At 42.7% G+C, this 22,310-nt stretch overlaps 1 protein-coding gene across 1 annotated transcript in view; it reads left to right on the top strand.

Moving 5' to 3' along the window:
* Nucleotides 1-22,310, top strand: part of LOC115100214 — a 104,064-nt gene that overhangs the window by 58,061 nt on the left and 23,693 nt on the right. Inside the window, exons 24-31 of the mRNA XM_029618540.1 lie at nt 3,680-3,940; nt 5,578-5,838; nt 6,573-6,830; nt 7,898-8,158; nt 10,812-11,072; nt 12,922-13,182; nt 16,074-16,331; nt 19,271-19,531. Of these exons, the coding sequence (XP_029474400.1) occupies nt 3,680-3,940; nt 5,578-5,838; nt 6,573-6,830; nt 7,898-8,158; nt 10,812-11,072; nt 12,922-13,182; nt 16,074-16,331; nt 19,271-19,531 (2,082 nt within the window). The remainder of the gene's footprint in view (nt 1-3,679; nt 3,941-5,577; nt 5,839-6,572; nt 6,831-7,897; nt 8,159-10,811; nt 11,073-12,921; nt 13,183-16,073; nt 16,332-19,270; nt 19,532-22,310) is intronic.

Genomic DNA, 22,310 nt, shown 5'->3' with positions numbered 1-22,310 from the left:
TCCTACCTTTTGTAATTGCATACGACTCTTAAATCCTTGGAACACCCATCTTCCGATTTTCTTTAGTTTGTCACGAGATGCCCCTCTGGACTCTGTGGATGTTGAGGCCCCGGTCCTCAAGAAATAGATGTCAAAAACCTCCATATCCAACCCTAAAAAGGTTAGACATTTCTTAACTACAGCTGTGAACTGAAACCTTGTCAACGCCTGTTCATGCTGGTGAATGAGGAAGGCTCCCCCGTTTTTACCTCCTCACCCCTAGGAAAGTCCTCTTATTCGCTACTGGGCAGATTATTACCCCCTTCACTTTATGCAGCTCTATCAGTCTGCTTTTCCAGCCTGGTCCATCTTAGGCGTCCTAATCCTAGCCCCCCTGCTAAGGCTACATTTTCCTGTAGCAGCCCCCCCTAGCCTGGATACTTGCACAACTGGGCCATCCCATTCACCTACTCACAACACTACTGACGCTGCTAAAGAAAAGGCTGGCCTGAACAGTACTGTCTCGGAGGCCGATGAGCCCAGAAATCTCTTCTGCCCTGAAGCATCAGAAATTAGCTGTAAATCCTTGCCAGAGGAGCATGTCATTAAACATTTTTTAAAAAGTTCTACCCATATCCCTAAATCCTCCTTTACCGCCCTGGGTAGCCTTATAAAGTGATGTTTTGACTTCGCTCCTGCAATCGCTGACACTACCCTCCTTCTAACTTCTCTCCCCATCGGTAAGACCCTGCACACAAACTGAGCTGGCCTTTCAAGGACTGGAGCTGCCTAAATATTGCTTTCTTTAATTTTACTATTTGTCAAACAGCATCTGCCAGATTCCTGATTTTTCTTCCCTTGGCAGCCTGGAGACTATGCCCTCTGCATCCCTCTCAATGCCTGGAAATACTGTTTTAGTGCTAGGGTCCCCCAGCTTATGTTCTTCTGGAAAAATAAAGAATTCCAGTCTTCCCTGCTACCTCCTGATATACTCCTAGCAGATTTCGGCATGCCAGCCCCGCAGACCTAACAAACAAGAAATCATCTAAGTGACTGCCTGCCCACGGCACCAAGAGACAGCGTCCGAAGGAGCTAAATGCTTCCAAACCTGCACATGGCACCACACAGCCCCATGGACAGGAATTTGTCAAAATAACACCATCCGTCTGATTTAAACCCCAATAAGTGAAATGACTCCGGATGGTGCGTTTTCCCCATTAATGCTCCTTGCCCACAACGCCTCCCCATCTTGGTCATTTGATGAAATGCTGCATTCTGCACTGAGCACTGGGCCAGGCCTAGGAAATTGCTGATGCCCGTGCCCTGTTACGCGAGCAGTCTATACTTCCCTTTCTCTTTCTTAGGAACCAATTCAGACATTATACGAGCACCTGTTCTTTCCTTCCAAGCGCAGAAACGGCAAAGTGAACTTTGATATTATCCACAGATCCCTGATAAGGAATTCTGAAATCTAGCCAAGAACCTTCTTCTAAAATCTGTGTACTGTGGGGTCAGGGCCAGTTTTAGGGGGTAGAAGCAGGGCAGCCGCCTGGGACCCCAGTGCCACAAGGGGCTCCCTTGCCAAAGTTGAGTGATGCCCCTGAAGCAGAGCTCTGCCCACTTCTCAGCTTCTGGTCTGGACTCGTGCGCCCCCACTGCCCTGACTGGGGAGCTTACTCAGCCCCACACTCGCTGCCTGTCTGCACCAGCTGCAAAGAGCTCCTAGCCCTCAGAGTGGCAGGCCTGGAGGAGGAAAGGGAGACAGAGAGGTATATAGAGGAGATCTTCAGGGACATAGAGAAGTCCCACCTCCACTATGGCAGCCCCTGTGCTGCCTTGGAGGAGAAAGGTCACCTGGAGGAGTGCATTACCTTGATGAGGCTGGAAGCAATCCCGTAGCTAGGACCTGCGCTCAAGGTGATGCAGTATCCTCTCACACAGAGGATATGTCTCCAGGGGCATGTGTCCAGGAGGGAAGGTTTAAGCTGGCCGTAGTAGTTGGTGATTTGATTATTAGGGGACATAAGGATCGCTTGGTAACTTGCCTGCCTGATGTGAAGGTGGTGGACCTCATGCATGACATAGATAGTGCTGGGGAGGAGACAGTTCTCTTGATACATATGAGTATCAATGACATAGGAAAGTGCAGGAGGAATGTTCTGAAAGCCAAATTTAGGATTTTAGATAGAAGTTGAAATCTAGAACCTCTAGAGTAGTATTCTTAGAAATGTTCCCAGTTCCACATGCAGGACACCAGAGGCAGACAAAGCGCCAGAGTCTCAATGTGTGGATGAGACGAAGGGTACAGAGAAGAGGGTTTTAGGTTTGTTAGGAACTGGGCATCATTTTGGGCAAGGGGGGGGGGGCTTTTCCAAAAGGATGGACTCCACCTTAACCAGAATGGAACTAGACTGCTGGCACTAACCTCTAAAAAGGAGATAGAGCAGCTTTTAGATGACAGGGGAAAGCTAACAGTCGTTCAGATATACAAGGTTCAGAATGATGTATCTTTGAAGGATGCTAAGAGAACAGGGAATTTAGGGTATCCCAGTAGAGAGGTTGCAATAAATGCTAAAGTGGACCAGATGCCTCTAAGTAAAGAGCAGACAGAGCAGAAATATTCCAAATTACCCCTGTTAATTAATAAGCAGGTTGTTAATACAAACAAAAAACATACTTTGAAATGTCTGTATACAAATTCAAAAGATGGGAGAGTTAGAGTTGTTCACAAATTCTAAAAAATAAGATGGGAGAGTTAGAGTGCATAGCACTGGATGAAGAGGTAGATATAATTAGCATCTCAGAGACCTGATGGAAAGAGGATAACCAATGGGACACTGTGATACCAGGGTACAAATCATCTGGGAGAAGAGATAGCTGAGGAGAGATATGGTAGAGGTCTAGAAAATGAGTGGAACCAGTAAACATTAATTGGTTGTTTACTCTTTCAAAGAGTTCAAAGACTAGGGAACATACAGTGAAGTTATTGAGTGATATATTTAAAACTAATAAGAGAAAATGGTTTTTTTTTTACTCAATGTATAATTAAGCTTGGAATTCATTGCCAGAGGATGTGGTGAAAGCTGTTAATGTAGCTGCATTTAAAAAAGATTTGGACAAGTTCCTGGAAGAAAAGTCCATTAATTATTAAGGCAGAGTTGCAGAAATCCACTGTTTATTCTTGGGATAAACAGCTTGGAATCTATCTACCCTTTGTGATCCTGCCAGGTACTTGTGACCTGGATTACCCACTGTTGGAAACTGGATACTGGGCTTGATTGACATTTGATCTAACCCAATAGGGCAAATCTTATGTTCTTACATACTTATGAGTGCTTCTGCCTTTTCAAAACATTGGCTGATTTCTGACCTGCATTCTTTGCCCTCCTCATTGACATTGGACTACTGGATGACCTCTCCACCCCTGTGATTGAACTTGCATGCCTGCTGCCAGACACACTGCACCCCCACCAGGATGCCAGAAATAACAGCTACAGAATCCTACTTTGTCAAGCTGTAACAAATCTGCCATTTTCTTCCAGAAAGCAATGTTTTAAAACACATTTACATCCCTGTATTTCCAATTGGAATTTCTGCCTCCCTTCTGAAACAGTGAATCACTTCTTATCTCTACAATAATTCAACTGACTGGAAGTAATGAATTAGTTGTGCTTTGATTTTCCTCTTCCTCTACCCATAGTGCCGTGTCTCCCACTGAATGCTTCTGCCGAGGTAGACTGTGCCACCAATGTCATCATGGTGTCTTGGGGCCAGAGTGAAGGCTCAGAGTCCTACACAGCTATTGCAACAACAGTGGATGGACAAACACATTCCTGTAATACAACAGATACCGGCTGTGACATCCGGGAAACCCAGTGTGGAGAAACATATATGGTCACTGTGGTTGCCAAAGATTCCCAATGCAACGTCTCAGCAGTTTCTGTGGGCACATATGACACAGGTACAGCTAGCAAGCATGCGCCATGAAATGAAACTGACAAATGTTGGTTTTCCTAGGATGCATTGTTCCATCATTTCGACAGACAATAGAGGCCTGGCTGCAGACCGTCACCATTCTCTGAGCCACTCCCATCAACTGGCAATTGGTTTAAAATGGGTCATTGGCCTGACATTTAAAACAGCAGGATGCATCTGGTTTAAATTTTGCTTTAAGATGCTACCTACAGATGCTTTGTAGGGGGCTGGAACCTGATTAAACATTTGTATAACAGTGCACAGAAACACACAAAAAACAGTCCCTGCTCCATGGAGCTTGCAAACTAGTTAAGACAGACAAGACAAATAAGAGTATTGGAGGAGAATCGGGCTTTAAAATTGTTTCATTTTTATGTGTGCAGTGCAGAAGAATGTCCTGAGGAACTCCTGTGTGTTTACATATGTCTGTCTGTCTAAACTGTAGGGCAAGGGTAGGCAACTCCAGTCCTTGAGTGCCACAAACAGATCTGGTTTAAGATATCCACAACGAATATGCATGATATAGATTTGAATATAGTAGAGACAGTGCATGCAAATATCTCATGCACATCCTGAAAACCAAACATGTTTGTTGCTTGCTCCTGCTATAGTGCAACAGGAAATGGACAAAAGGAATTTGCTTGAAACAAACTGAGTGGGTCTATTTGTTAAGGTACAGCATGCAATAATTTGCATTAATGCTTATTGCTTACCATGATGGCTTCCATTATTTCTAATGGGGTTTATTTGCTAATATCGCAAAATGCCGCATGTTACTGCACCTTAGCAAACAGATGCCCCAAAATCTCTCAGCTAGTCATGACTCTCTGGAGAATGGTCACTGTTCTGAAGGCTGCAGAACTTATCTATAAAAGGAAGAAGAAATAGCACAGTCACAAGATTTTCAGTCCTAAGAGAGACTGCGTCCCATATAATCAAATATCCCTGCAGGTAGGGAGTCCTCGAGGGCCAGATTCAGGTAAGATTCAGGTTACCCCTAATGAATATGCAGGAGACATGGCTGCATACAATTGAGGCAGAGTGCCTGCAAATCTATCTCATGCATATTCATTAGGGATATCCTGACAACCTGACTGGTCAGTGGCCAGCAATTGCTCACCCCTGTCACAGGGTCTGTTTGCTGCTGTGTATCTTGTACTCTTTTGAAGTTTGTTTCACAAAGGTGAAAGGTAACCTCATACCATTAATTGATAAGTGTCAACTTTAAAAATCAGTTTTGTTTTTGAATGGCTTGGATGGGGATCAGAGTCTAACTCCTCCGAGCATACTGTGTCTGTTATTTGAATATTGGAAACGTAATAAAAATTGATTAAACTACAAATCAGTTTTCTATCATGTCTAAGAAAATTTGTAGGGTACATCCTTTCCATGACACCAAGCAGCCACCTGTCAATCAATGGTTTTGCATGTTTCACCTATGTAAAAGGAAATAACATCTAAGCATTACATAGCTACTTTATATCACCAGTTTAATGGGTGACTCAGGCATAGGAGATGACTTTCAGTTTGATCAGTGGATTGTGGATTGATGGTGGATTGCAATTACTTTTGCACAAAAGTTTTTTAAAAGTTGAAAGTTCACACTTTCTTTTTCATGAACAGCTCCTTGTGCCCCTGAGCATGTTGCAAGTGAATTTGCCTGTTCCCCTGATGCCGCACTGGTGTCCTGGCAGGAGGCTGGGGGTGCAGTGAATTACACAGCAGTAGCTGAGAATCCCTTGGGAAGTGAATGGACCTGTGAGGCTCAGCAGACGTCGTGTCAGATCAGGAATCTGGAATGCGGACAAAGATACTTATTCAAAGTGCAGGCAACAAACGCAGGGTGCAACTCCTCATTCAGCTCTTTCTATGCAGCTGTATCAGGTAATTATCACCATTAGCTGTAAATGTTCTGCTAGAATTAGATGGCATGAGTTGGATGTCACTGGTAGACAGATAAGAGATATCAAACAGCAAATTCATCAAACTCAAGGTGTGGGATGAGAAAATGCTCTTTCACACACATGGCCTTGTGAAAGATTATTGTCTTTTATATCTTTAATAACTCTGTGAATTACTTTGACAGTACACGTATGTACAAATTGTCATGACAATCAACTTTCCTGAACCTGAATATAAAAGAGAAGTAAAATAATTCAACAGAACAAAAAGACTAAGAGGAGAGGGGAATTCGAACCATGTCCTGGAGCAGGAGGCTGCACCAGAGTCCCGCTCATGACCATGCATGAACCACTAAGCAGTCAGGTTAGCCCCAGACATAGGGTTTAGCTCTATCCTTCAGACACATTTGCCAAAACACTAGCAGTAAGGTAAGAATCCCAGAGGATAGTACTTTCACTTAGAATCGATGTTAGACAAAACTGGTATCACTTTTTTGCAAGTACTGATGCTCTTCATTGGGTCAGCATAAGAATTATCCAAATGTGCTACACATGAACCGTTGAGACTATCTCACGTCTATAGAAGGGACCTCTGTGAGGGTCCATCTACGACATCATCTTGAGATAATCCCTATGCTCATTCCATAGAAGGTCTCACAACCTGAATAATATCTTTTGAAAATGTTTCTAATGTTTATATTTGCTCTTTTCCAACAGCACCTTGCCCACCAACAAATGTCTCTATAAACCATGACTGTGGCGTGGACGATGTTGCCGTTTCGTGGTCGCCCAGTGATGGAGCACTCTCTTACCTTGCTGTTGCCGTTGGAAACGGCAGAACCTTCTCCTGTAACAGCACTGGCAGTGGCTGCACTCTTCCTGCACTGCCGTGTGGGGTCCACTACAACTTGACTGTAGTAGCGGAGGACGACCAGTGCAGCAGTGTTTCAGCAGCCGCCAGTGAATTTTACACAGGTAATCTGCCCCACACCAGCTAGGCTAAACTGTTTTAAGGACTTGGGTTCTTGAGTGGGTGCGAAGCCTCCACTGAGGACAAACTCATCAGTGCTACGCCCTAATCAATCAGCAGGGGGGGGCAGTGCTCAGTGCATCTGTGATCGTTTCGGATTCCCAAAAGCTTAGCCCCCTTGTTTCCACCCTGTCAACAAATCAGTCTTTCCTCTAATTCTGAGCTACATGCATTATCATATTTTTCTTTTTCCCACTAGAAAGAAAGTAAACCCAAATCTGTCGCAACCTGATAACTTGCTCTCTTTATATTAGGCGAAATAATGACTGACAGGACCTGAAAGAATTCAGAAATTGTAGCTCTTTTTGAATGGATAAGGGAGTTTTATAAGTTCCTTTCTTAACAACAGCAGATGGCACCTTAAAGTACTGATGAAAAGGCCACTTCTTGCAGAGCAGCTGCTGCTTTGCTGAAAGTGACCGGCATCCTTACTGGGAATATTGTCTTTCCGAGGTGATAGCTCTACTGGAACCCTTGCACATAAGCTGGCATTTCCTGCATACCTATAAGGGAGCAGCAGGCACCAAGAAATTAGACTTAGTATGCCAGAACGTCTTCACATAATAATATATACTTAGTACCATGATTTAGCTGGTACTGCATTATTCTTCAGATTTTGCTTGTAAAAAAAAAGTATGTTCAATAAATTAGTGTTGCATATTTAATTATCTCCCAGACTTCTCTGGCTCCTCCTAAACTCGGTTGATCATGGCCGTATCTGGAAGACCTTCCTTACTCTTTAAGAGGTCGGCTGATCCATGATGGAGCGAGAGAAAACCGGGTTACCTCTCTTAGAAAAGGTTTTACACGCACCCCCGGCTTGCTGACACCCAGGAATAGTGTTCTTTCTTGAAGACTGGTTGTGTTGATTTCTTGCGTGTTTTCCAGATGTTACATGTTCCTAATTTGTTTGTGGATATTTTGGATTTAGGGCAGTTATTTCAGGCGCTGTGTTTTCAGAATCTTTAATTATCTGCATGTATTATTTGTTACCTTCCTTATGCACTGCCAGCTCCATGCATCCCACAAGTCGTTGATATCGAGCAGGACTGTGAAAACAACGCTGCATTAGTGTTTTGGGCCCACAGTGAAGGTGCGATATTCTATGAGGTAACTGCAGAAAGTGGAGCTGGGCAAGTCATCTCCTACATCACTGGAAACATGTCCATAGCCTTTCCTGACTTGTTGTGTGGAGAGACCTACACTGTGACTGTCAAAGCATTAAATGACGGCTGCAACAGTTCTAGGAGCTCCGGCATTAATATGCAAACAGGTAACAAACTGCATAAAGTGCACTTACATATAAAACCCACATTTCTGAACTGCTACAATTTATTGAATGTAGTAATAGCAGTGTTACATTGTTGTAATAAAAATGCAAGAAAGATATTGAAAAAAATATAAATTATAATAGCAATAATAATAATAATAATACATAATGATTTTACTTCTTTCTGCCACTGTATTTCTTTCTCTGGTGCTTCCTTCTTAGTGGCTAGAGGAGTGGGATAGGTACACAAGAGGACTAGCCTGGGAAGGGATTGTGTGAACTTGGGCTATTTGCGCTGGGAATGATTCTGGTGGGGGGTCCATGATCTCTGTTTCCAGGCTCTGGGAGGCGAAGGGGAACGGGAATAGCAGCAATCTTAGTATGTATGCCAACTCCTTGTTCAAAATACAAACTTGTGAGAGGGGTCTATAAGAGTTTGGATTTGGATTTAAATGCTCACTTTTCTGTGCTGAAGGAAGTTACAATTCAAGCACAGTAGGTATTTACCTGTCCCCAGAGGGCTTAGAAACTAAGGGGGTGATTCATCAAACTGCTCTGGTGCTCTAACATGCATTATATCGCATATATCGCACTACATTTTGCATCTCCCCGCCCAGATACCCTTCCCTATTATAGTGACCTTCTTTGCATGTGGCTTGCATGCATGAATAATGCAAATACATGCAAAGAAGGTAATTACTAGTCAATTTGATGTAAATATTTTCTCGCAGCCAACCAAGAAGGTAGTCAGCTGCGATTAAATGACACCTATTGGAAATGCGTTAAATGTGCAGTGGGAAGCCTGGGACCCTAACGTGGGTCCTGAGGCTCCTGCCGCACATTTAAAGTGGCAGGAAAAAAAAAAATCGCAGCAAACAGGGTGTTGAGCTGAGGTCACTGGTGACCCCTATCTCAACCCGGGGCCAACAATTGAGGCAGCCCCAACTCCCCCAAAATATTTAAAAAAAACAAAAAACAAACCTGCACAGTGACAGCCCCGGGCCTCCAATCCTAAAACCAGAAATGTGGCCCCGGTCCCCTCGCTGCTATAACCCCCCACCCCCACCCCAAGTGACAGCAATGGACCCATCAGAGTGTATAAAAAAAAAAGGCCTTGGGCCTCACCCCACCCCTGAAAGAAAAAAAAAGTAGTTCTGACCCCCACTCATATTTTCATTATCGTGCCTTGCTGTAAACCGTTGTGATGGTTATCTAACTTAACGACGGTATAGAAGAGTTTTTAAATAAATAAATAAATAAATAAATAGAAGGCCCCTCTAAACTCTGCTTCACGTGTGTAACAAAATCTGAAAACTTGCGAGACAGATATTTCCTTGCAGTCACAGGTGAAGACTGTGGTGCACAGTGCCTTGTATACACTGCAGGTTCTGTATAGATTAAACCCATATTTGGCTTTAAATGATTTTAGATCCATGTTAGATCCATCTTGTCAAAACTTGACTATTGCAATTCTCTGAATGTAGGTTTCCCTCTAACCATTCTACCGAGCCTCCGGGCAGTAAAAAAAACAAAACAAAACGCAGCAGCAAGGATGCTCACAGGATCTCAGAGACTTCATCATATTCCATCTGTATTGAGTTCTTTTCATTGATTACCCCTTTTTTTGGTGAATCAGGTTTAAGCTTGTATGCCTGATCTATCGAAGTTTGAGTGCTGAATTTCTCTTTGTGTCAGCTCTCTTTTAAAAGTCTATAAACGTCTTAGAGCTTTGAGGGCTGAGAGTTGTAATCTCCTGCAGGTTCCTTCTGTACAGCAGGTTAAGCTTGAAGAAACAAGGAAAAGAACTTTTTTTGTGGCAGGTCTTATATGCTGGAATGAGTTTCTGGATAATCTGAGATAAACTGAAGGGTATCTATCATTCAGAAAGCACGTAAAAGTCTGCTTTTTCAAATGGCTTACAGAAGATTTAGTATTGATTTGAGAAAAGGAATTTTTACTGTTGTTTAACATGGGATCTTTATTATAGTGTAGTTAGGAACAGGCAATATGTCTTTTAGGTAATATGTCTTATGCTTTATCTTTATATTTTTAGCTGCTTTTATGTATATTTGCTTTTGCGAGTTGTATTATGTGTGTATGATATTTGTAACCTGCTGAGTACTTTGGATCAAGTAGTTAGAAAAGAGAGAGGCATTTCATCTCCTTTAGAAACAATTGATGTACCAGAACTAAAAAGAGAAAGTGTAATTTATTTTTTTCATACCAAATAATAGGGAATCAACCCCCTTCTTATGACTAATTGTAAAATAGGTATCTCCCATTACAACATTTTGCATTTCTTTTGGATTTTTCTATTTGTGTAAGCTTTTTTTCTATTTCAGTGGCTTGAGGGGCTCAGGATTTGGGAAGGGGTCTCAAATTTAGGAAAAGAGAGAGAATATATTACAAACTGAGTCAAAGCTTGAACCTCTGTGATTCCTTGCCCAAAGGAAAACCATTTTGAAGGATCAAATATGTAATCCTGTCAAGGAACACATTCTCTCTGAGCAGTAACATGAGCAGCAGTTTTCCTTTCCAAGAAAAATGATGCAGCTTATTTTATCATTTGTTATCAGTCGTATATTCCAGAGAAAAGACAGTGGCCCTATTTCATTGTAATCTCATTGTCTGCATTTTTTCTCGCTGTTACACATAGCCCCATGTTCTCCTGAGAATGTAAGAACCTTAACCTACTGTGAGAGCAGTGTGGTATCGCTGTCTTGGAATCAAAGCAGTGGCGCAGAGCTGTACGCAGTCACAGCCATTGGTGGAAATGGAACCGTAGCCTTCTATGGAACGGAGGACCTCAGTTACAATCTTACTGACCTGAAGTGTGGCCAGGCATACAATATTTCCATCTTTGCTCAAGCACGTCAATGCAACAGCTCCCTGAGCCCCGCCGTTGAGATACGCACAGGTAAGGCGACAGGGCAGGCTTCCTGAAGAGAATATCACTCAGAAGGCACAAAGACATATTTAGTTTTCATTGGAAAACCTCTGATAAGTAAAGGAAGCCCCATATCTGGCTAATCCCTCACCCACATGCTTGATCGGTCTTCAAGCTTTTTCTCTGTTCTTTAAGAGAGCGTAATTTTATGACTGCCAATTCGGGTAACTTTTATACACCCAGATTTTACCCCATATTTTCAAAGCCAATTTATGTGCATAAGTCCTCTGTGAAAATGCTGGGGTCATTGAGCGGCTACGGTGCCCACATTACATGGTACAAAGCTATGTCAGCTCTTCTCAGGGCACCGCTTGTGCAGCTGAGCTCACGTGCATACTTCTGAACATAAAAAAAGTCCCAACTTCATTCCCCAGAATGCCTCTCCCCAGCATGTGTAAAAGTGCTCGCCAAATCAGGTCAAGCCTGGACTTTTACCTGCACTGAGCCCACCTGTGAGTAGCTCTGAAAATTCAGCCCCAATTGTTCTGTGCCACAGTTGTCAAACTATTTTTTTTAATTCCAGTTCCTTCACCTATTTCCCACTCCATGCGCTCTTTTTACAAAATGGTTATATAGCATTTATCAATATTATCTTCCCTACTTTAGTTTTCAAAGTCACACCCTAATAAGCCATTCATTGGCATGTGCTATGGACATACACCTGAGGTGCTTGTCATCCCTCCTGACCAGATGAGGGAGTCAGAGCCATGCGGACTCTGGCCTGGCCTTTGTCGATTTAGGCTATTGCACATTTTTTGTTTGGAGCACAATGACGGATTGCTTGCTAGTACAGCACATGTACCTACTGAATGCTTCATCCAGCTAAGCAGCAAATAAAACATTAGATGCTCTAGAACAAATGGACAAGTCAACATCTTCACACCTCGTTTTGCAAATCATATTTAAAGAGAGATTACTACTTGACTAACTATAAAGCCAGAAAAACTGAAATGCCAAAGCATCCATAGAAAAAGGCTAACTTTTAAGCACAGGTTATTTTCTCTGTTACTCCCTACTGAGTGAAATTTGGAGGGAGCACCAGTTCCCCAATCAGCTCTACAAGGTGCTGGGTACCTTTTTTGGAGAAGGCAACTATTCTCTTGGTGCATGCTTTTCTCCAATTTATAGAGCAAATATTTGAATTAATAAAAAAAAGGGAGAGCAGGAATATAGTGCTATATTTTAGTATAGTGGGTGTAGCATGTAAATGTAGCCAATCATTGAGTTTACCAAGTTGCAAGTCTTGTCTTAACAGTATATATAAAACATTGCCAGAAGCACGGTACCTTAAACTTCAGAAAACCATGTTAAAGACGAGAAAAATGAGAGTGATGTAACATTTTAGCACAGGTAATATAAGCAATGTCTAATCCCATATGGACTATGTCGCAGAAACTACATACTAGGGCTGATTTGAACACCCATAGTAGTGTATATCTCCTGAACTGCAAATACCAGTCTGAATCAGCCAAAAATCCATATAAAAAGTGCTACCAATACACTAGAGTTGGGCAGTACAAAAATACATAAATATAGTCACAAGTGAGATATCTAGGTCTGACCTCATCAAAGTATATTAATGCCACATGAACTGCAAATATGACCTAGGAAAGAGATGTAAATAATCCTGAAAGCATTTGTAACCCTGTCAGATCAAAATAAAGGTATCATTTCTTGTCCATCTGTTTTGTTGGTGCTGCAACACACAGCAAAAGGCACACTGTTTCCTGAGGCACAGGCAGTGAATGCAGTGCAATTGTTTATGTGCATAAGCCTGCTAAGTAGATGTAATAATGTTGTCTATTTGTCTCCCTTACAGTGCCTTGTATTCCTCAGAGTGTTGAGGCATACTTTGATTGTGGCCGAGGAGTTGTAGATGTGTCATGGGAAAGCACGAGCAGTGAATTAGTGTATACAGCCACAGCACAAGGCAACATCGGGTATCCAAAATCATGCACTACCTCAAATGCAACTTGTGAAATTTCAGATCTCTTATGTGGCCACACTTACACTGTAACAGTTACAGCAGAGGATTTCATTTGCACTAGTACTGAGAGCACCACAGCTGTAGTGAAGACAGGTATGCCTTCTAATCCATTGCATTCCATTCGCTTATTTGAACGTCATCCACAGGGTTGATTCACTAACAGTGGGCATGCTAAATAGTAGCTGATTAATTATTGATGTAGCACAGGTGAGAACTCGTGCTGATGCAGGTTTACATGTGCATGCTTAAAACATCAGTGTACATGCATATGTGAAATATGCAAATAGGGTGATAGTAAACACTGTAGCCATTATTTGGCTATTCACAATCTCCCAGTTTACTGAGGCTAAGTGGCCATGATAAACTTAGTACCTGCTGCAAGGTGATTTTAAATGTTAGCATGCTCTTTAGTAACATAGATATGGAATATGGCATTATAGCCATAAAAGCTGATTGTGGAACCTGTCAGAAATTTCTAATTGGGGACCTGTAAAATGTCACAGAACAAAGAAACATCATTGTTCATTTTGACAAGTTGACTTAAATTAAAAGAAGAAGAAATTAATTGTACCAACAGAGTGGAATTAGTTAACAATGGTGGGAGCTTTTCAGTAGGCATCAGTGGCATAGCCAGAACTGATTTTTTGGGTAGACTGTAGGCATACAGGTCTGGGACCTACAAGTTGTATTCTTATTGATAAATAATGCCATATACTGCACCCTACAATGACTTTCTAAGTAGTTTGCAATAGCCGTTATGTATAATGCGTGAAACTTTAAAACATTTTACCTCAATTATTTCAAGCACTTACCAGAATAAAAAATTCCTTATTAATCTGTATTTTTATATTTATTGCAGTTTATAAATGCACAAGTATATCATGTAAAAAGCAGAGAAAACAAACAGATCCAATCAATCATGTAATAAAACAAAAATGAATGTATTCTTTCATGAATCCTCTTTGCAGAAATCATTCATAACTACAATAAAATTTCATTAATCATCAGAACAGGTGAAGAGCAGAGCTAGGATAATTCACATTTCAACCAACATGAAAAAATTCTGGTGTCACCTCAGGAAATAATATCCCTCCACTGCTATTTTGTGAAGTAACACAAACTCTTGCAAAGAAAGAGACATCTAGAAACTTGCCATACCATACAGTCACAGCACTGATTCTCAGGATTCAAATAACCGCAACCTTATGAAAAAGCAACTTGCAAATACTACACCAGGCCCTAGAATATTAATACATCACCTACTGGAGTAAGAGAACAAACCAGACCGCTACAGAGAAACTACATGCTAGCAGAAATACTGCACTTCAGTCTCACACTCACAGGCAAAACAGAGACTGACCCTTACCTAATATAGACTACAAATTAGGAACAGAAAAACGCAAACAAAACCGAAATAGAAAGCCTGAGAAACTAGACTCTGAACAGTGGAATACTGAAGAAAGTGCAAAATACAAAAATATAAGAAATACATTCCCAAAGATGGCATATTCAAATTGCTAAAATCTGAAAATATATATATATATTTTTTGCCTTTGTTGTCTGATCTTTGTATTTTTCTAATCAGTTCGTCCCGGTCTCTTTTTCCCAATTTTCCCTTGTCACTCATTTTCTAATTCCTTTTGAGTGTCTCTCTTCTCCTATTATCTTCTTCCCTTCCTCCCTCACACACACACACAAGCTCTCACTCTGCATACTCTATCATACACACATACACAAGCTCTCACTCTCTCTCCTCCTCACAATCCCATTCTTATGCACACACAGACGCACACCCAGGTTCCCATTAATGCACCGACAGATGCACACCAAGGCTCCCATTCTCACCCACATACCAACATTCAAGCTCCCATTCTCACCCACACACACGCAGGGCCTTTTCATTAGGCATAGCTAAACTCCTACTTCTGCCACCACAGAGATGGGATCCCGTGGCAGCATTGCAGCTCTTGCCCTCCTCTTTGCTGTTGCAAGGATGGGATCCTGCGACAGCCTTGTTCCAACAGGCCTCTTCCGGTGGGTGACTATGCCACTGGTGGGCATATTCTTTCTCATTTTGTGCCTTTTTGAGAAAATCCTTACTGGTCGATTTTGCGTGCACCAGAACCAGAAGATACGTGCGTGTCTCGTACGCGCACGCACCGCGCGAATTTTAAAAGGCCCACGACAATGCGCACATCTCCTGTTATGCGCATAAAATATTTGGGGGGGGAGGGGCAGGGCATGGACAGGCCAGGGCTGAGGCATGATTTCTGCGCGTACCTAATTATGCGCACAAGCGCACGCCGGGATCCCTACCGTGTAACTTTACTTCTTCTAGGAACGGCGTGTAAGTAATAAAATAAAGAAATATAGGCTACTTAGTGAGGTTTAGGAGGTCTGGCTTAACAGGGTAAAAGGTAGGCAAAGTAACGGGGGGGTTAGGAAGGCCGATTAGTTATCGGAAAATGGGTTCTAGCATCAGCATGCGTGTCTAGTAAAATCCCCCTACATACGCGAGCAAGGTGACATTTGCGTGCACATGCACACATCAATATGAAATCGTGTGCATATGTATGCATGAATAGCTGATTTTAAAACACTCGCACATGTAGGCGCATATACGTTCGTGTGTTTTAAAATCGCCACGTCCATGTGCGCGCAGTGTCAAACGCGCGCACAGCTCTTAAAATCTACCTCTTAGTGAGCAGGACTGTGAGAAATGAATGTTTTTCTGTAAGTATATTTGAAAGTGTAATTCGCATGGGCACATGCAGTAAACATCTGTCTAGAATGTACTGAGAGCAAAGATAAAAAAAAAGAAAGAAAAGGTGGCATACAATGACACAACAATAGAGAGTATTTACACAAAAGAAACACTCTGTGGCTTTTAGCTTCCCAAAGAGCTATAGCACTTTACTCAACAGCTGGCTGGGTTTATTTTGATGTTATTAATGGGAATAATTCATTATTTGTTGCCCTTGTAGCTTCATGTGCTCTGCAGAATGTGGTGACCCAGGTAGACTGTCTCACAAACAGTGGCAACGTGTCCTGGGATGCTAGTGATGGTGCAGATTTCTATGTGGTCACCACAGAAGGAAGCGAAGGTTACGTCATGTCATGCAACACCACCGACACGACCTGCATGCTGCAGGAATTGCAGTGTGGGCTGGTGTACAATGTAACTATGTTTGCTGCAGATGGAGTCTGTGATGAGACCTACAGTGTATCTACTCTCCGTACAGGTATTTGAGCCATGAATTGCTTCAGCATAAGAGTACAAAACCTGTTTTCATATCTGACTGGTATGTGTTTATGACTTCTCGTTGATATTTATGGAATTTCTTGAAATATTACATACAAATCATTATGTAGAAGCCAAGATCAACAAATAAGATCCAGGTAATGCTAACTTAATTATTTTTGACTAGATTTTGAGAACATTGTTCCCTTCATCAAATAAGCACACTGTGTGTGTAATAAGATGTCATCCGCAAATAGGACAATTTGATGCTCAGTCCTGTCCCTTCTAATTCCAGCTATCTCAGGATGAGACCTTATAATATGTGCTAGAGGTTCCAGTGCCAGCACAAACAACAATGGAGAAAGGGGGGCACCCGAGGCAGCCTAAGATATAGATATTTTTTAATTATTTTTTGAGCCGAGCAGTTTCCTCTTAGGCCTTTGGGTGTTACATGTGATGGCTCACAGGATGGTCCTGCGAGTCACCGCACTCACCCCTGCTGCGGCCCGACACTACCAGAGACCTCTTGTTGCAGCAGCGGCCTGCCATCACTGAAGGCTGTTGACCATCGCTGATGCCACCATCCCATCCAGGCCGCAGCCTTCCCATAAGCGCACGCACATAATAGGCATGCCATGCCGGGAAACCCTGAGCAGCGCCTCCAGGTGACATCAGCCTCCTGGCCTATATAAGCTAAGGCCCTGCAGCTGATCCTTGCCTCAGCAACAGGTCTTCTACTTCTGAAGTAGCGCATGTTGCTCCTGTGTGTTCGTTCCTGATTAATATTCGAGTTCCTGGTTTCTATGTCTTGTCTTCCAGCCGTGCCTCACCCTGCCTTGTCCCTAGCCTTGCCTCGTCCAGCCTTGTCTCCCAGCCTTCCTCATCCAGCCATCTCTCCAGCCTTGTCTTCTCCAGCATTCCTCATCTGACCCACCTTGTCCAGCCTCACCTTGTCCTACTCACCCTTTCCAGTGTCTTCATCCACCCTTGCCTTGACTCTTTGGATCTTGACCTCTTGCCTGGACCTGACCATGATTGCTTGCCACCTGGACCTGACCATGATTGCTAGCTACCTGCCTTGATCTTGGCTTGTCCCTGACTCCGTTAGTCTACTCCCTGCCTTGACCCTGGTATGCCTTTGTACTTTAGCTGTCTTCACCAACCTAGTGACCCGCCTAAGTCCTGCTGGTCGCCAGAACCCAAGGGCTCAACCTGCGGTGGTGGCAGCGAGTAAAGGTGAAGTTCCAGGCTGTCCCATACCTGCCACCATTCACATTGAGTTTCCAACTCAATCAGAACCAACTTTCATTGATCTGTGGTGCCATGAGTCCTTACTTACAGCTGCATGAAGGATTCCTCTATTTGTATAACACACCCAACCACAATTTCTAGCAGGGGTTCATTACTTGTGCACTCTAAATATAGCCCATAGGCATCATCATCATTAAGCGATGGCCGAGACATCTTCTCACTCAGGGACTGCCTCCGCAGCATGGCTGGCCCAGGGAACAGAAGTCAGGAACAGAAATTAAACCTGGGTTTTCCTCATTACAGTGCTAGGGAAAAAAACAAAAAAGCCCAACAGATCATCCAATACTGTACTAATAAAAATTGTAAATCAATCAATGTCTGCAATAACATCTCAGCCCAGATAAGGAACGACAAACTCTTGATCTGCTGGTAACCAAGACCCCCGTGTCTCCCCGCCCCTGCTCATCAAAGAAGAGTTTGTCAGACTTCCTGCAGACCCCCCATGCTGTACCATTGGGCAACCTCGCTGACTTTGAGTCCATGTAACCTAGTGGGTGCTAATTACTTTGGCTGTTTTGGTCTGTCCAGCCATGCCTGGTTGCTACAACCTCTGGATATTTAAGTGCTTGTAAGCAACATTTCTTCACCATTCATTCAGTCATGGATAGAATTGCACAGTACTCGGGAGCACATAAAGGTCTATCTCACTTATGGGCCGATACAGTAAAGTCCGCAGGAGAGCGGGCGAACACGTCCCTAGTGCCTCCTTTTGGACCGGAGCGGCGGCTGTCAGCGGGTTTGACAGCCAATGCTCAATTTTGCCAGCGTCGGTTCTCGAGCCCGCTGACAGCCGCGGGTTCAGAAACCGGACGCCGGCAAAATTGAGTGTCTGGTTTTCGACCCGCAAGCCGCAGGCCGACTTCAAATTTTGTTTTGTTTTTTTTTAATTTTTGGTAACTTTTGGGACCTCTGACTTAATATCGCCATGATATTAAGTCGGAGGGTGCACAGAAAAGCAGTGTGGCTTGACTGCACATTTTCCTTTCTGAATCACGTGGGAATACCTAATAGGGCCATCAACATGCATTTGCATGTTGAAGCGCTATTAGGTTCGGGGGGTTGGACGCGTGTTTTCGGCCCCTTACTGAATAAGGGATAACGCTAGCGCGTCGGAAACGCGCGTCCAATCGAGGGTTAACAGTGTGCTCCGTCGGAGCGCACTGTACTGTATCGGCCCGTTAGAGTGTCAACTCAATCTAGGTTGACAGATCAGGCTGATTCACTCCTGGTTTTGCCCCATTTTATGCATAGAGTTGTAGTTCCGAGTGCCCCAATTTTTGGCAGCACTGCAACTCCATGCATGCCACAGGGCAAAACCAGGACTGGATCAGCCTATTCGGTCAACCTGGGATGACCTGGCATTCCTAGTCTGCCTCTCCCCCACTAGATAGGACCCTGCCAACTCCAGCTGATTAGTTTCTGTTTTAAAGGATAACTACCAAACTTTTTCTCTCTCTTCGATGTGGATTTATTTTTTTCTGACTGCACAAAGTAGGCAAAAACCCCTTCGTTACCTAAGAATTTATTTCTTCTGTTGTCTTGTTACATTGTCAGTCTCTCTCTGAGAAATATTAAACTTCTGTTCATGTATTGTTTTTTTTTCACACTGCTTCTGTTTCCCCTGCACAGGTGCCTGTCCTCCTCAGAACGTGGCGGCTGACTTTGAATGCGCGACTGGTTCCGTGGCAGTGTTCTGGGACAAAAGCGACGGAGCAGTTTCCTACACTGCCATCACACGAGCTGCAAGCGGCGATGCCCTGTCCTGCAATACCACGGACACGTTCTGTAACATTTCCACTTTACTCTGCGGACACACATACTCTGTGACTGTCACTGTGCTGGACAAGGAATGCCACAGCCAGGAGAGTGGCAGCTTGGATATTAAAACAGGCAAGGTCATCTTGTGAAGTAATGGCAATTGGGTTTCACTAACCTGCAAAATATTAATCTTTTATATATAATAATTTTTTTTGTTTGCATACCTTGTTAAACTGCTACCATGAATTAAAAATCAAAAAATTGTAAAGATACAGCCATAGAACATGCAACCATTAGCCTTCTATTGCATATGTGTTAAGACTGGAAAGACAGCCCTTTTAGGTACCATCTGATATAGGGTTGCCAGCTGGTGCCAGAGTTTTTGAAACAGGCTGATCTAGTTCTGCTTTCACCCTACAGTGTGCATGGAGTTTGCTTTTCTTAGAAGAGTGGGCAACTCTGAGCCTGGGCTGCCATAAACAGGTCTGGTTTTCAGGATATCCACCAGGATCCACCAGGATATCCACCATAAATATGCACTGCCTTTGCAAGACTGGAAGATTGGGCATCCAAATGGCAGATGAAATTTAATGTGGACGTGCAAGTGCAAGGTGTTGTGCAAGGTGTTGCATATAGGGAAAAATAACCCTTGCTGTAGTTACACGATGTTAGGTTCCATATTAGGAACTATCACCCAGGAAAAAGATCTAGGCGTCAGAGTGGATAATACTTTAAAATCGTCAGCTCAATGTGCTGCAGCAGTCAAAAAAGCAAATAGAATGTTAGGAATTATTAGGAAGGGAATGGTTAATAGAACGGAAAATGTCATAATGCCTCTGTATCGCTCCATGGTGAGACCACACCTTGAATAACGTGTACAATTCTGGTCACCGCATCTCAAAAAAGATATAGTTGCGATGGAGAAGGTACAGAGAAGGACAACCAAAATGATAAAGGGGATGGAACAGCTCCCCTATGAGGAAAGACTGAAGAGGTTAGGGCTGTTCAGCTTGGAGAAGAGACGGCTGAGGGGGGATATGATAGAGGTCTTTAAGATCATGAGAGGTTTTGAACAGGTAGATGTGAATCGGTTATTTACACTTTCGAATAATAGAAGGACTAGGGGGCATTCCATGAAGTTAGCAAGTAGCACATTTAAGACTAATCGGAGAAAATTATTTTTCACTCAACGCACAATAAAGCTCTGGAATTTGTTGCCAGACAATGTGGTTAGTGCAGTTAGTGTAGCTGGGTTCAAAAAAGGTTTGGATAAGTTCTTGGAGGAGAAGTCCATTAACGGCTATTAATCAAATTTACTTAGGGAATAGCCACTGCTATTAATTGCATCAGTGTCGTGGGATCTTCTTAGTGTTTGGGTAATTGCCAGGCTCTTGTGGCCTGGTTTGGCCTCTGTTGGAAACAGGATGCTGGGCTTGAAGGACCCTTGGTCTAACCCAGCATGGCAATTTCTTATGTTCATATGCATATTGTGGATATCCTGAAAAATACAGATCTGTTTGTGGAAATCGAGGATCGGAGTTACCCATTCCTGCAATGAAGAAACCAGAACTATAAGCCCCTGAATGAAATGTGGTAAAACCAGGACTGATCAAATTGCTCTGAAAATCTGGAGCCAGTTGGCAGCCCTATAGCTATGGATTACAAGTTGTACACTTGTCATGGTCCACTCTGCTTTTCATTCTTCTGAGGTAGATGACAAGAGCACCAGTGGATATTGAGGTGCTATGATGCATAGAAAAATATGACCACCTAGAAAGTTCCACCATAATGTGACTTTATTGGTTATTGAAGGGATATGTAACTAAAGATACAGTTTGCAAGTACTTTTTGAGTGTCTTTCACACGGTAGAATGTAAAGTCATAGATTATGTTGCAAAATAATGTTTCTACATCACTAATCCTCATTACTCCAGAACAGGACCAAAAATGTCATGTGCTGATGCCATCATTAAGTGTACCATTGTCCGGCAATAAATTGTCTTCCGTCATGTGAAGCATTATAGTGTAGGTTTAATGATGCTATTTTAGTGGTTTATTTTCAAGTGCCCAAAATGAGAGAAACTCCTCTCTGTTTAGGAATTTACTCATGTGTGCCTTAGATCACCGATCTCTAGAACAAATATTGCATTCCTGCTGATGAATTTTGTTCACGGTCTAGCAGATATTTTTAGCATTTTACCGTCTCTGCTTGCAGTGCATGAAGTATTCTATCTAAAATGACTTCCTGGGTTATTTTCCAAATTAGTTGGCTTAGGATGAAAGGGCCATTGAATCCAGCTTCCTTCAAGTTGTCCAACAACTTTCCCTAGGTGGTAATTCAGGAAAAGGCAACAAAAAAGTCCATTTTTAGCCACTTTTGCAGCAATGGAAAAAAAAATCCTTTGTACACCTAAAGGATATGGCGATTGATTCAGAACTGCTGGTTAACTCTTTTCTGTTGCCTGCAGAAATGTCATCATAGCCACCAATATTTCTTCTCTAAATACTTGTTCTATTTGAATTAACTTAGAATTGATGTCTTAACTACTTCTACAGATATATTTTTCCATAATTTCACCAGTTTTTGAATAAAAGAAACCCCTTCTTATAAAAGCGGTGAAATCTGTGAAGTTCTTAACCTATGAATATGTCCCCTTGTTTTGATGGTAAATAATGGCCTGGGTCCATTGAGATCTTTTTAAACTATAACTAAAATTCCTCCCAAATGCCTTTTCTTTCTTCTGTAAATAGTCCCATTTTGGACAATCTCTCAGCACCTGTCAGCTTCTATGTAGCTTTTCTTAGTACTTTTTCTGAGATGTAGATATAATGTTTTAGGACAGGGACCAAACTACACCTTGCACTGCACATGGGAAGGCTTCGGTGTTTAATGCATGTATTGAGGCGTAAT

Source organism: Rhinatrema bivittatum, chromosome 10, assembly GCF_901001135.1.
Source record: "Rhinatrema bivittatum chromosome 10, aRhiBiv1.1, whole genome shotgun sequence".
NCBI lineage: Eukaryota > Metazoa > Chordata > Amphibia > Gymnophiona > Rhinatrematidae > Rhinatrema > Rhinatrema bivittatum.
The sequence above is the reverse complement of the archived record's forward strand: the minus strand, read 5'-3'. Positions and strand labels throughout refer to the sequence as shown.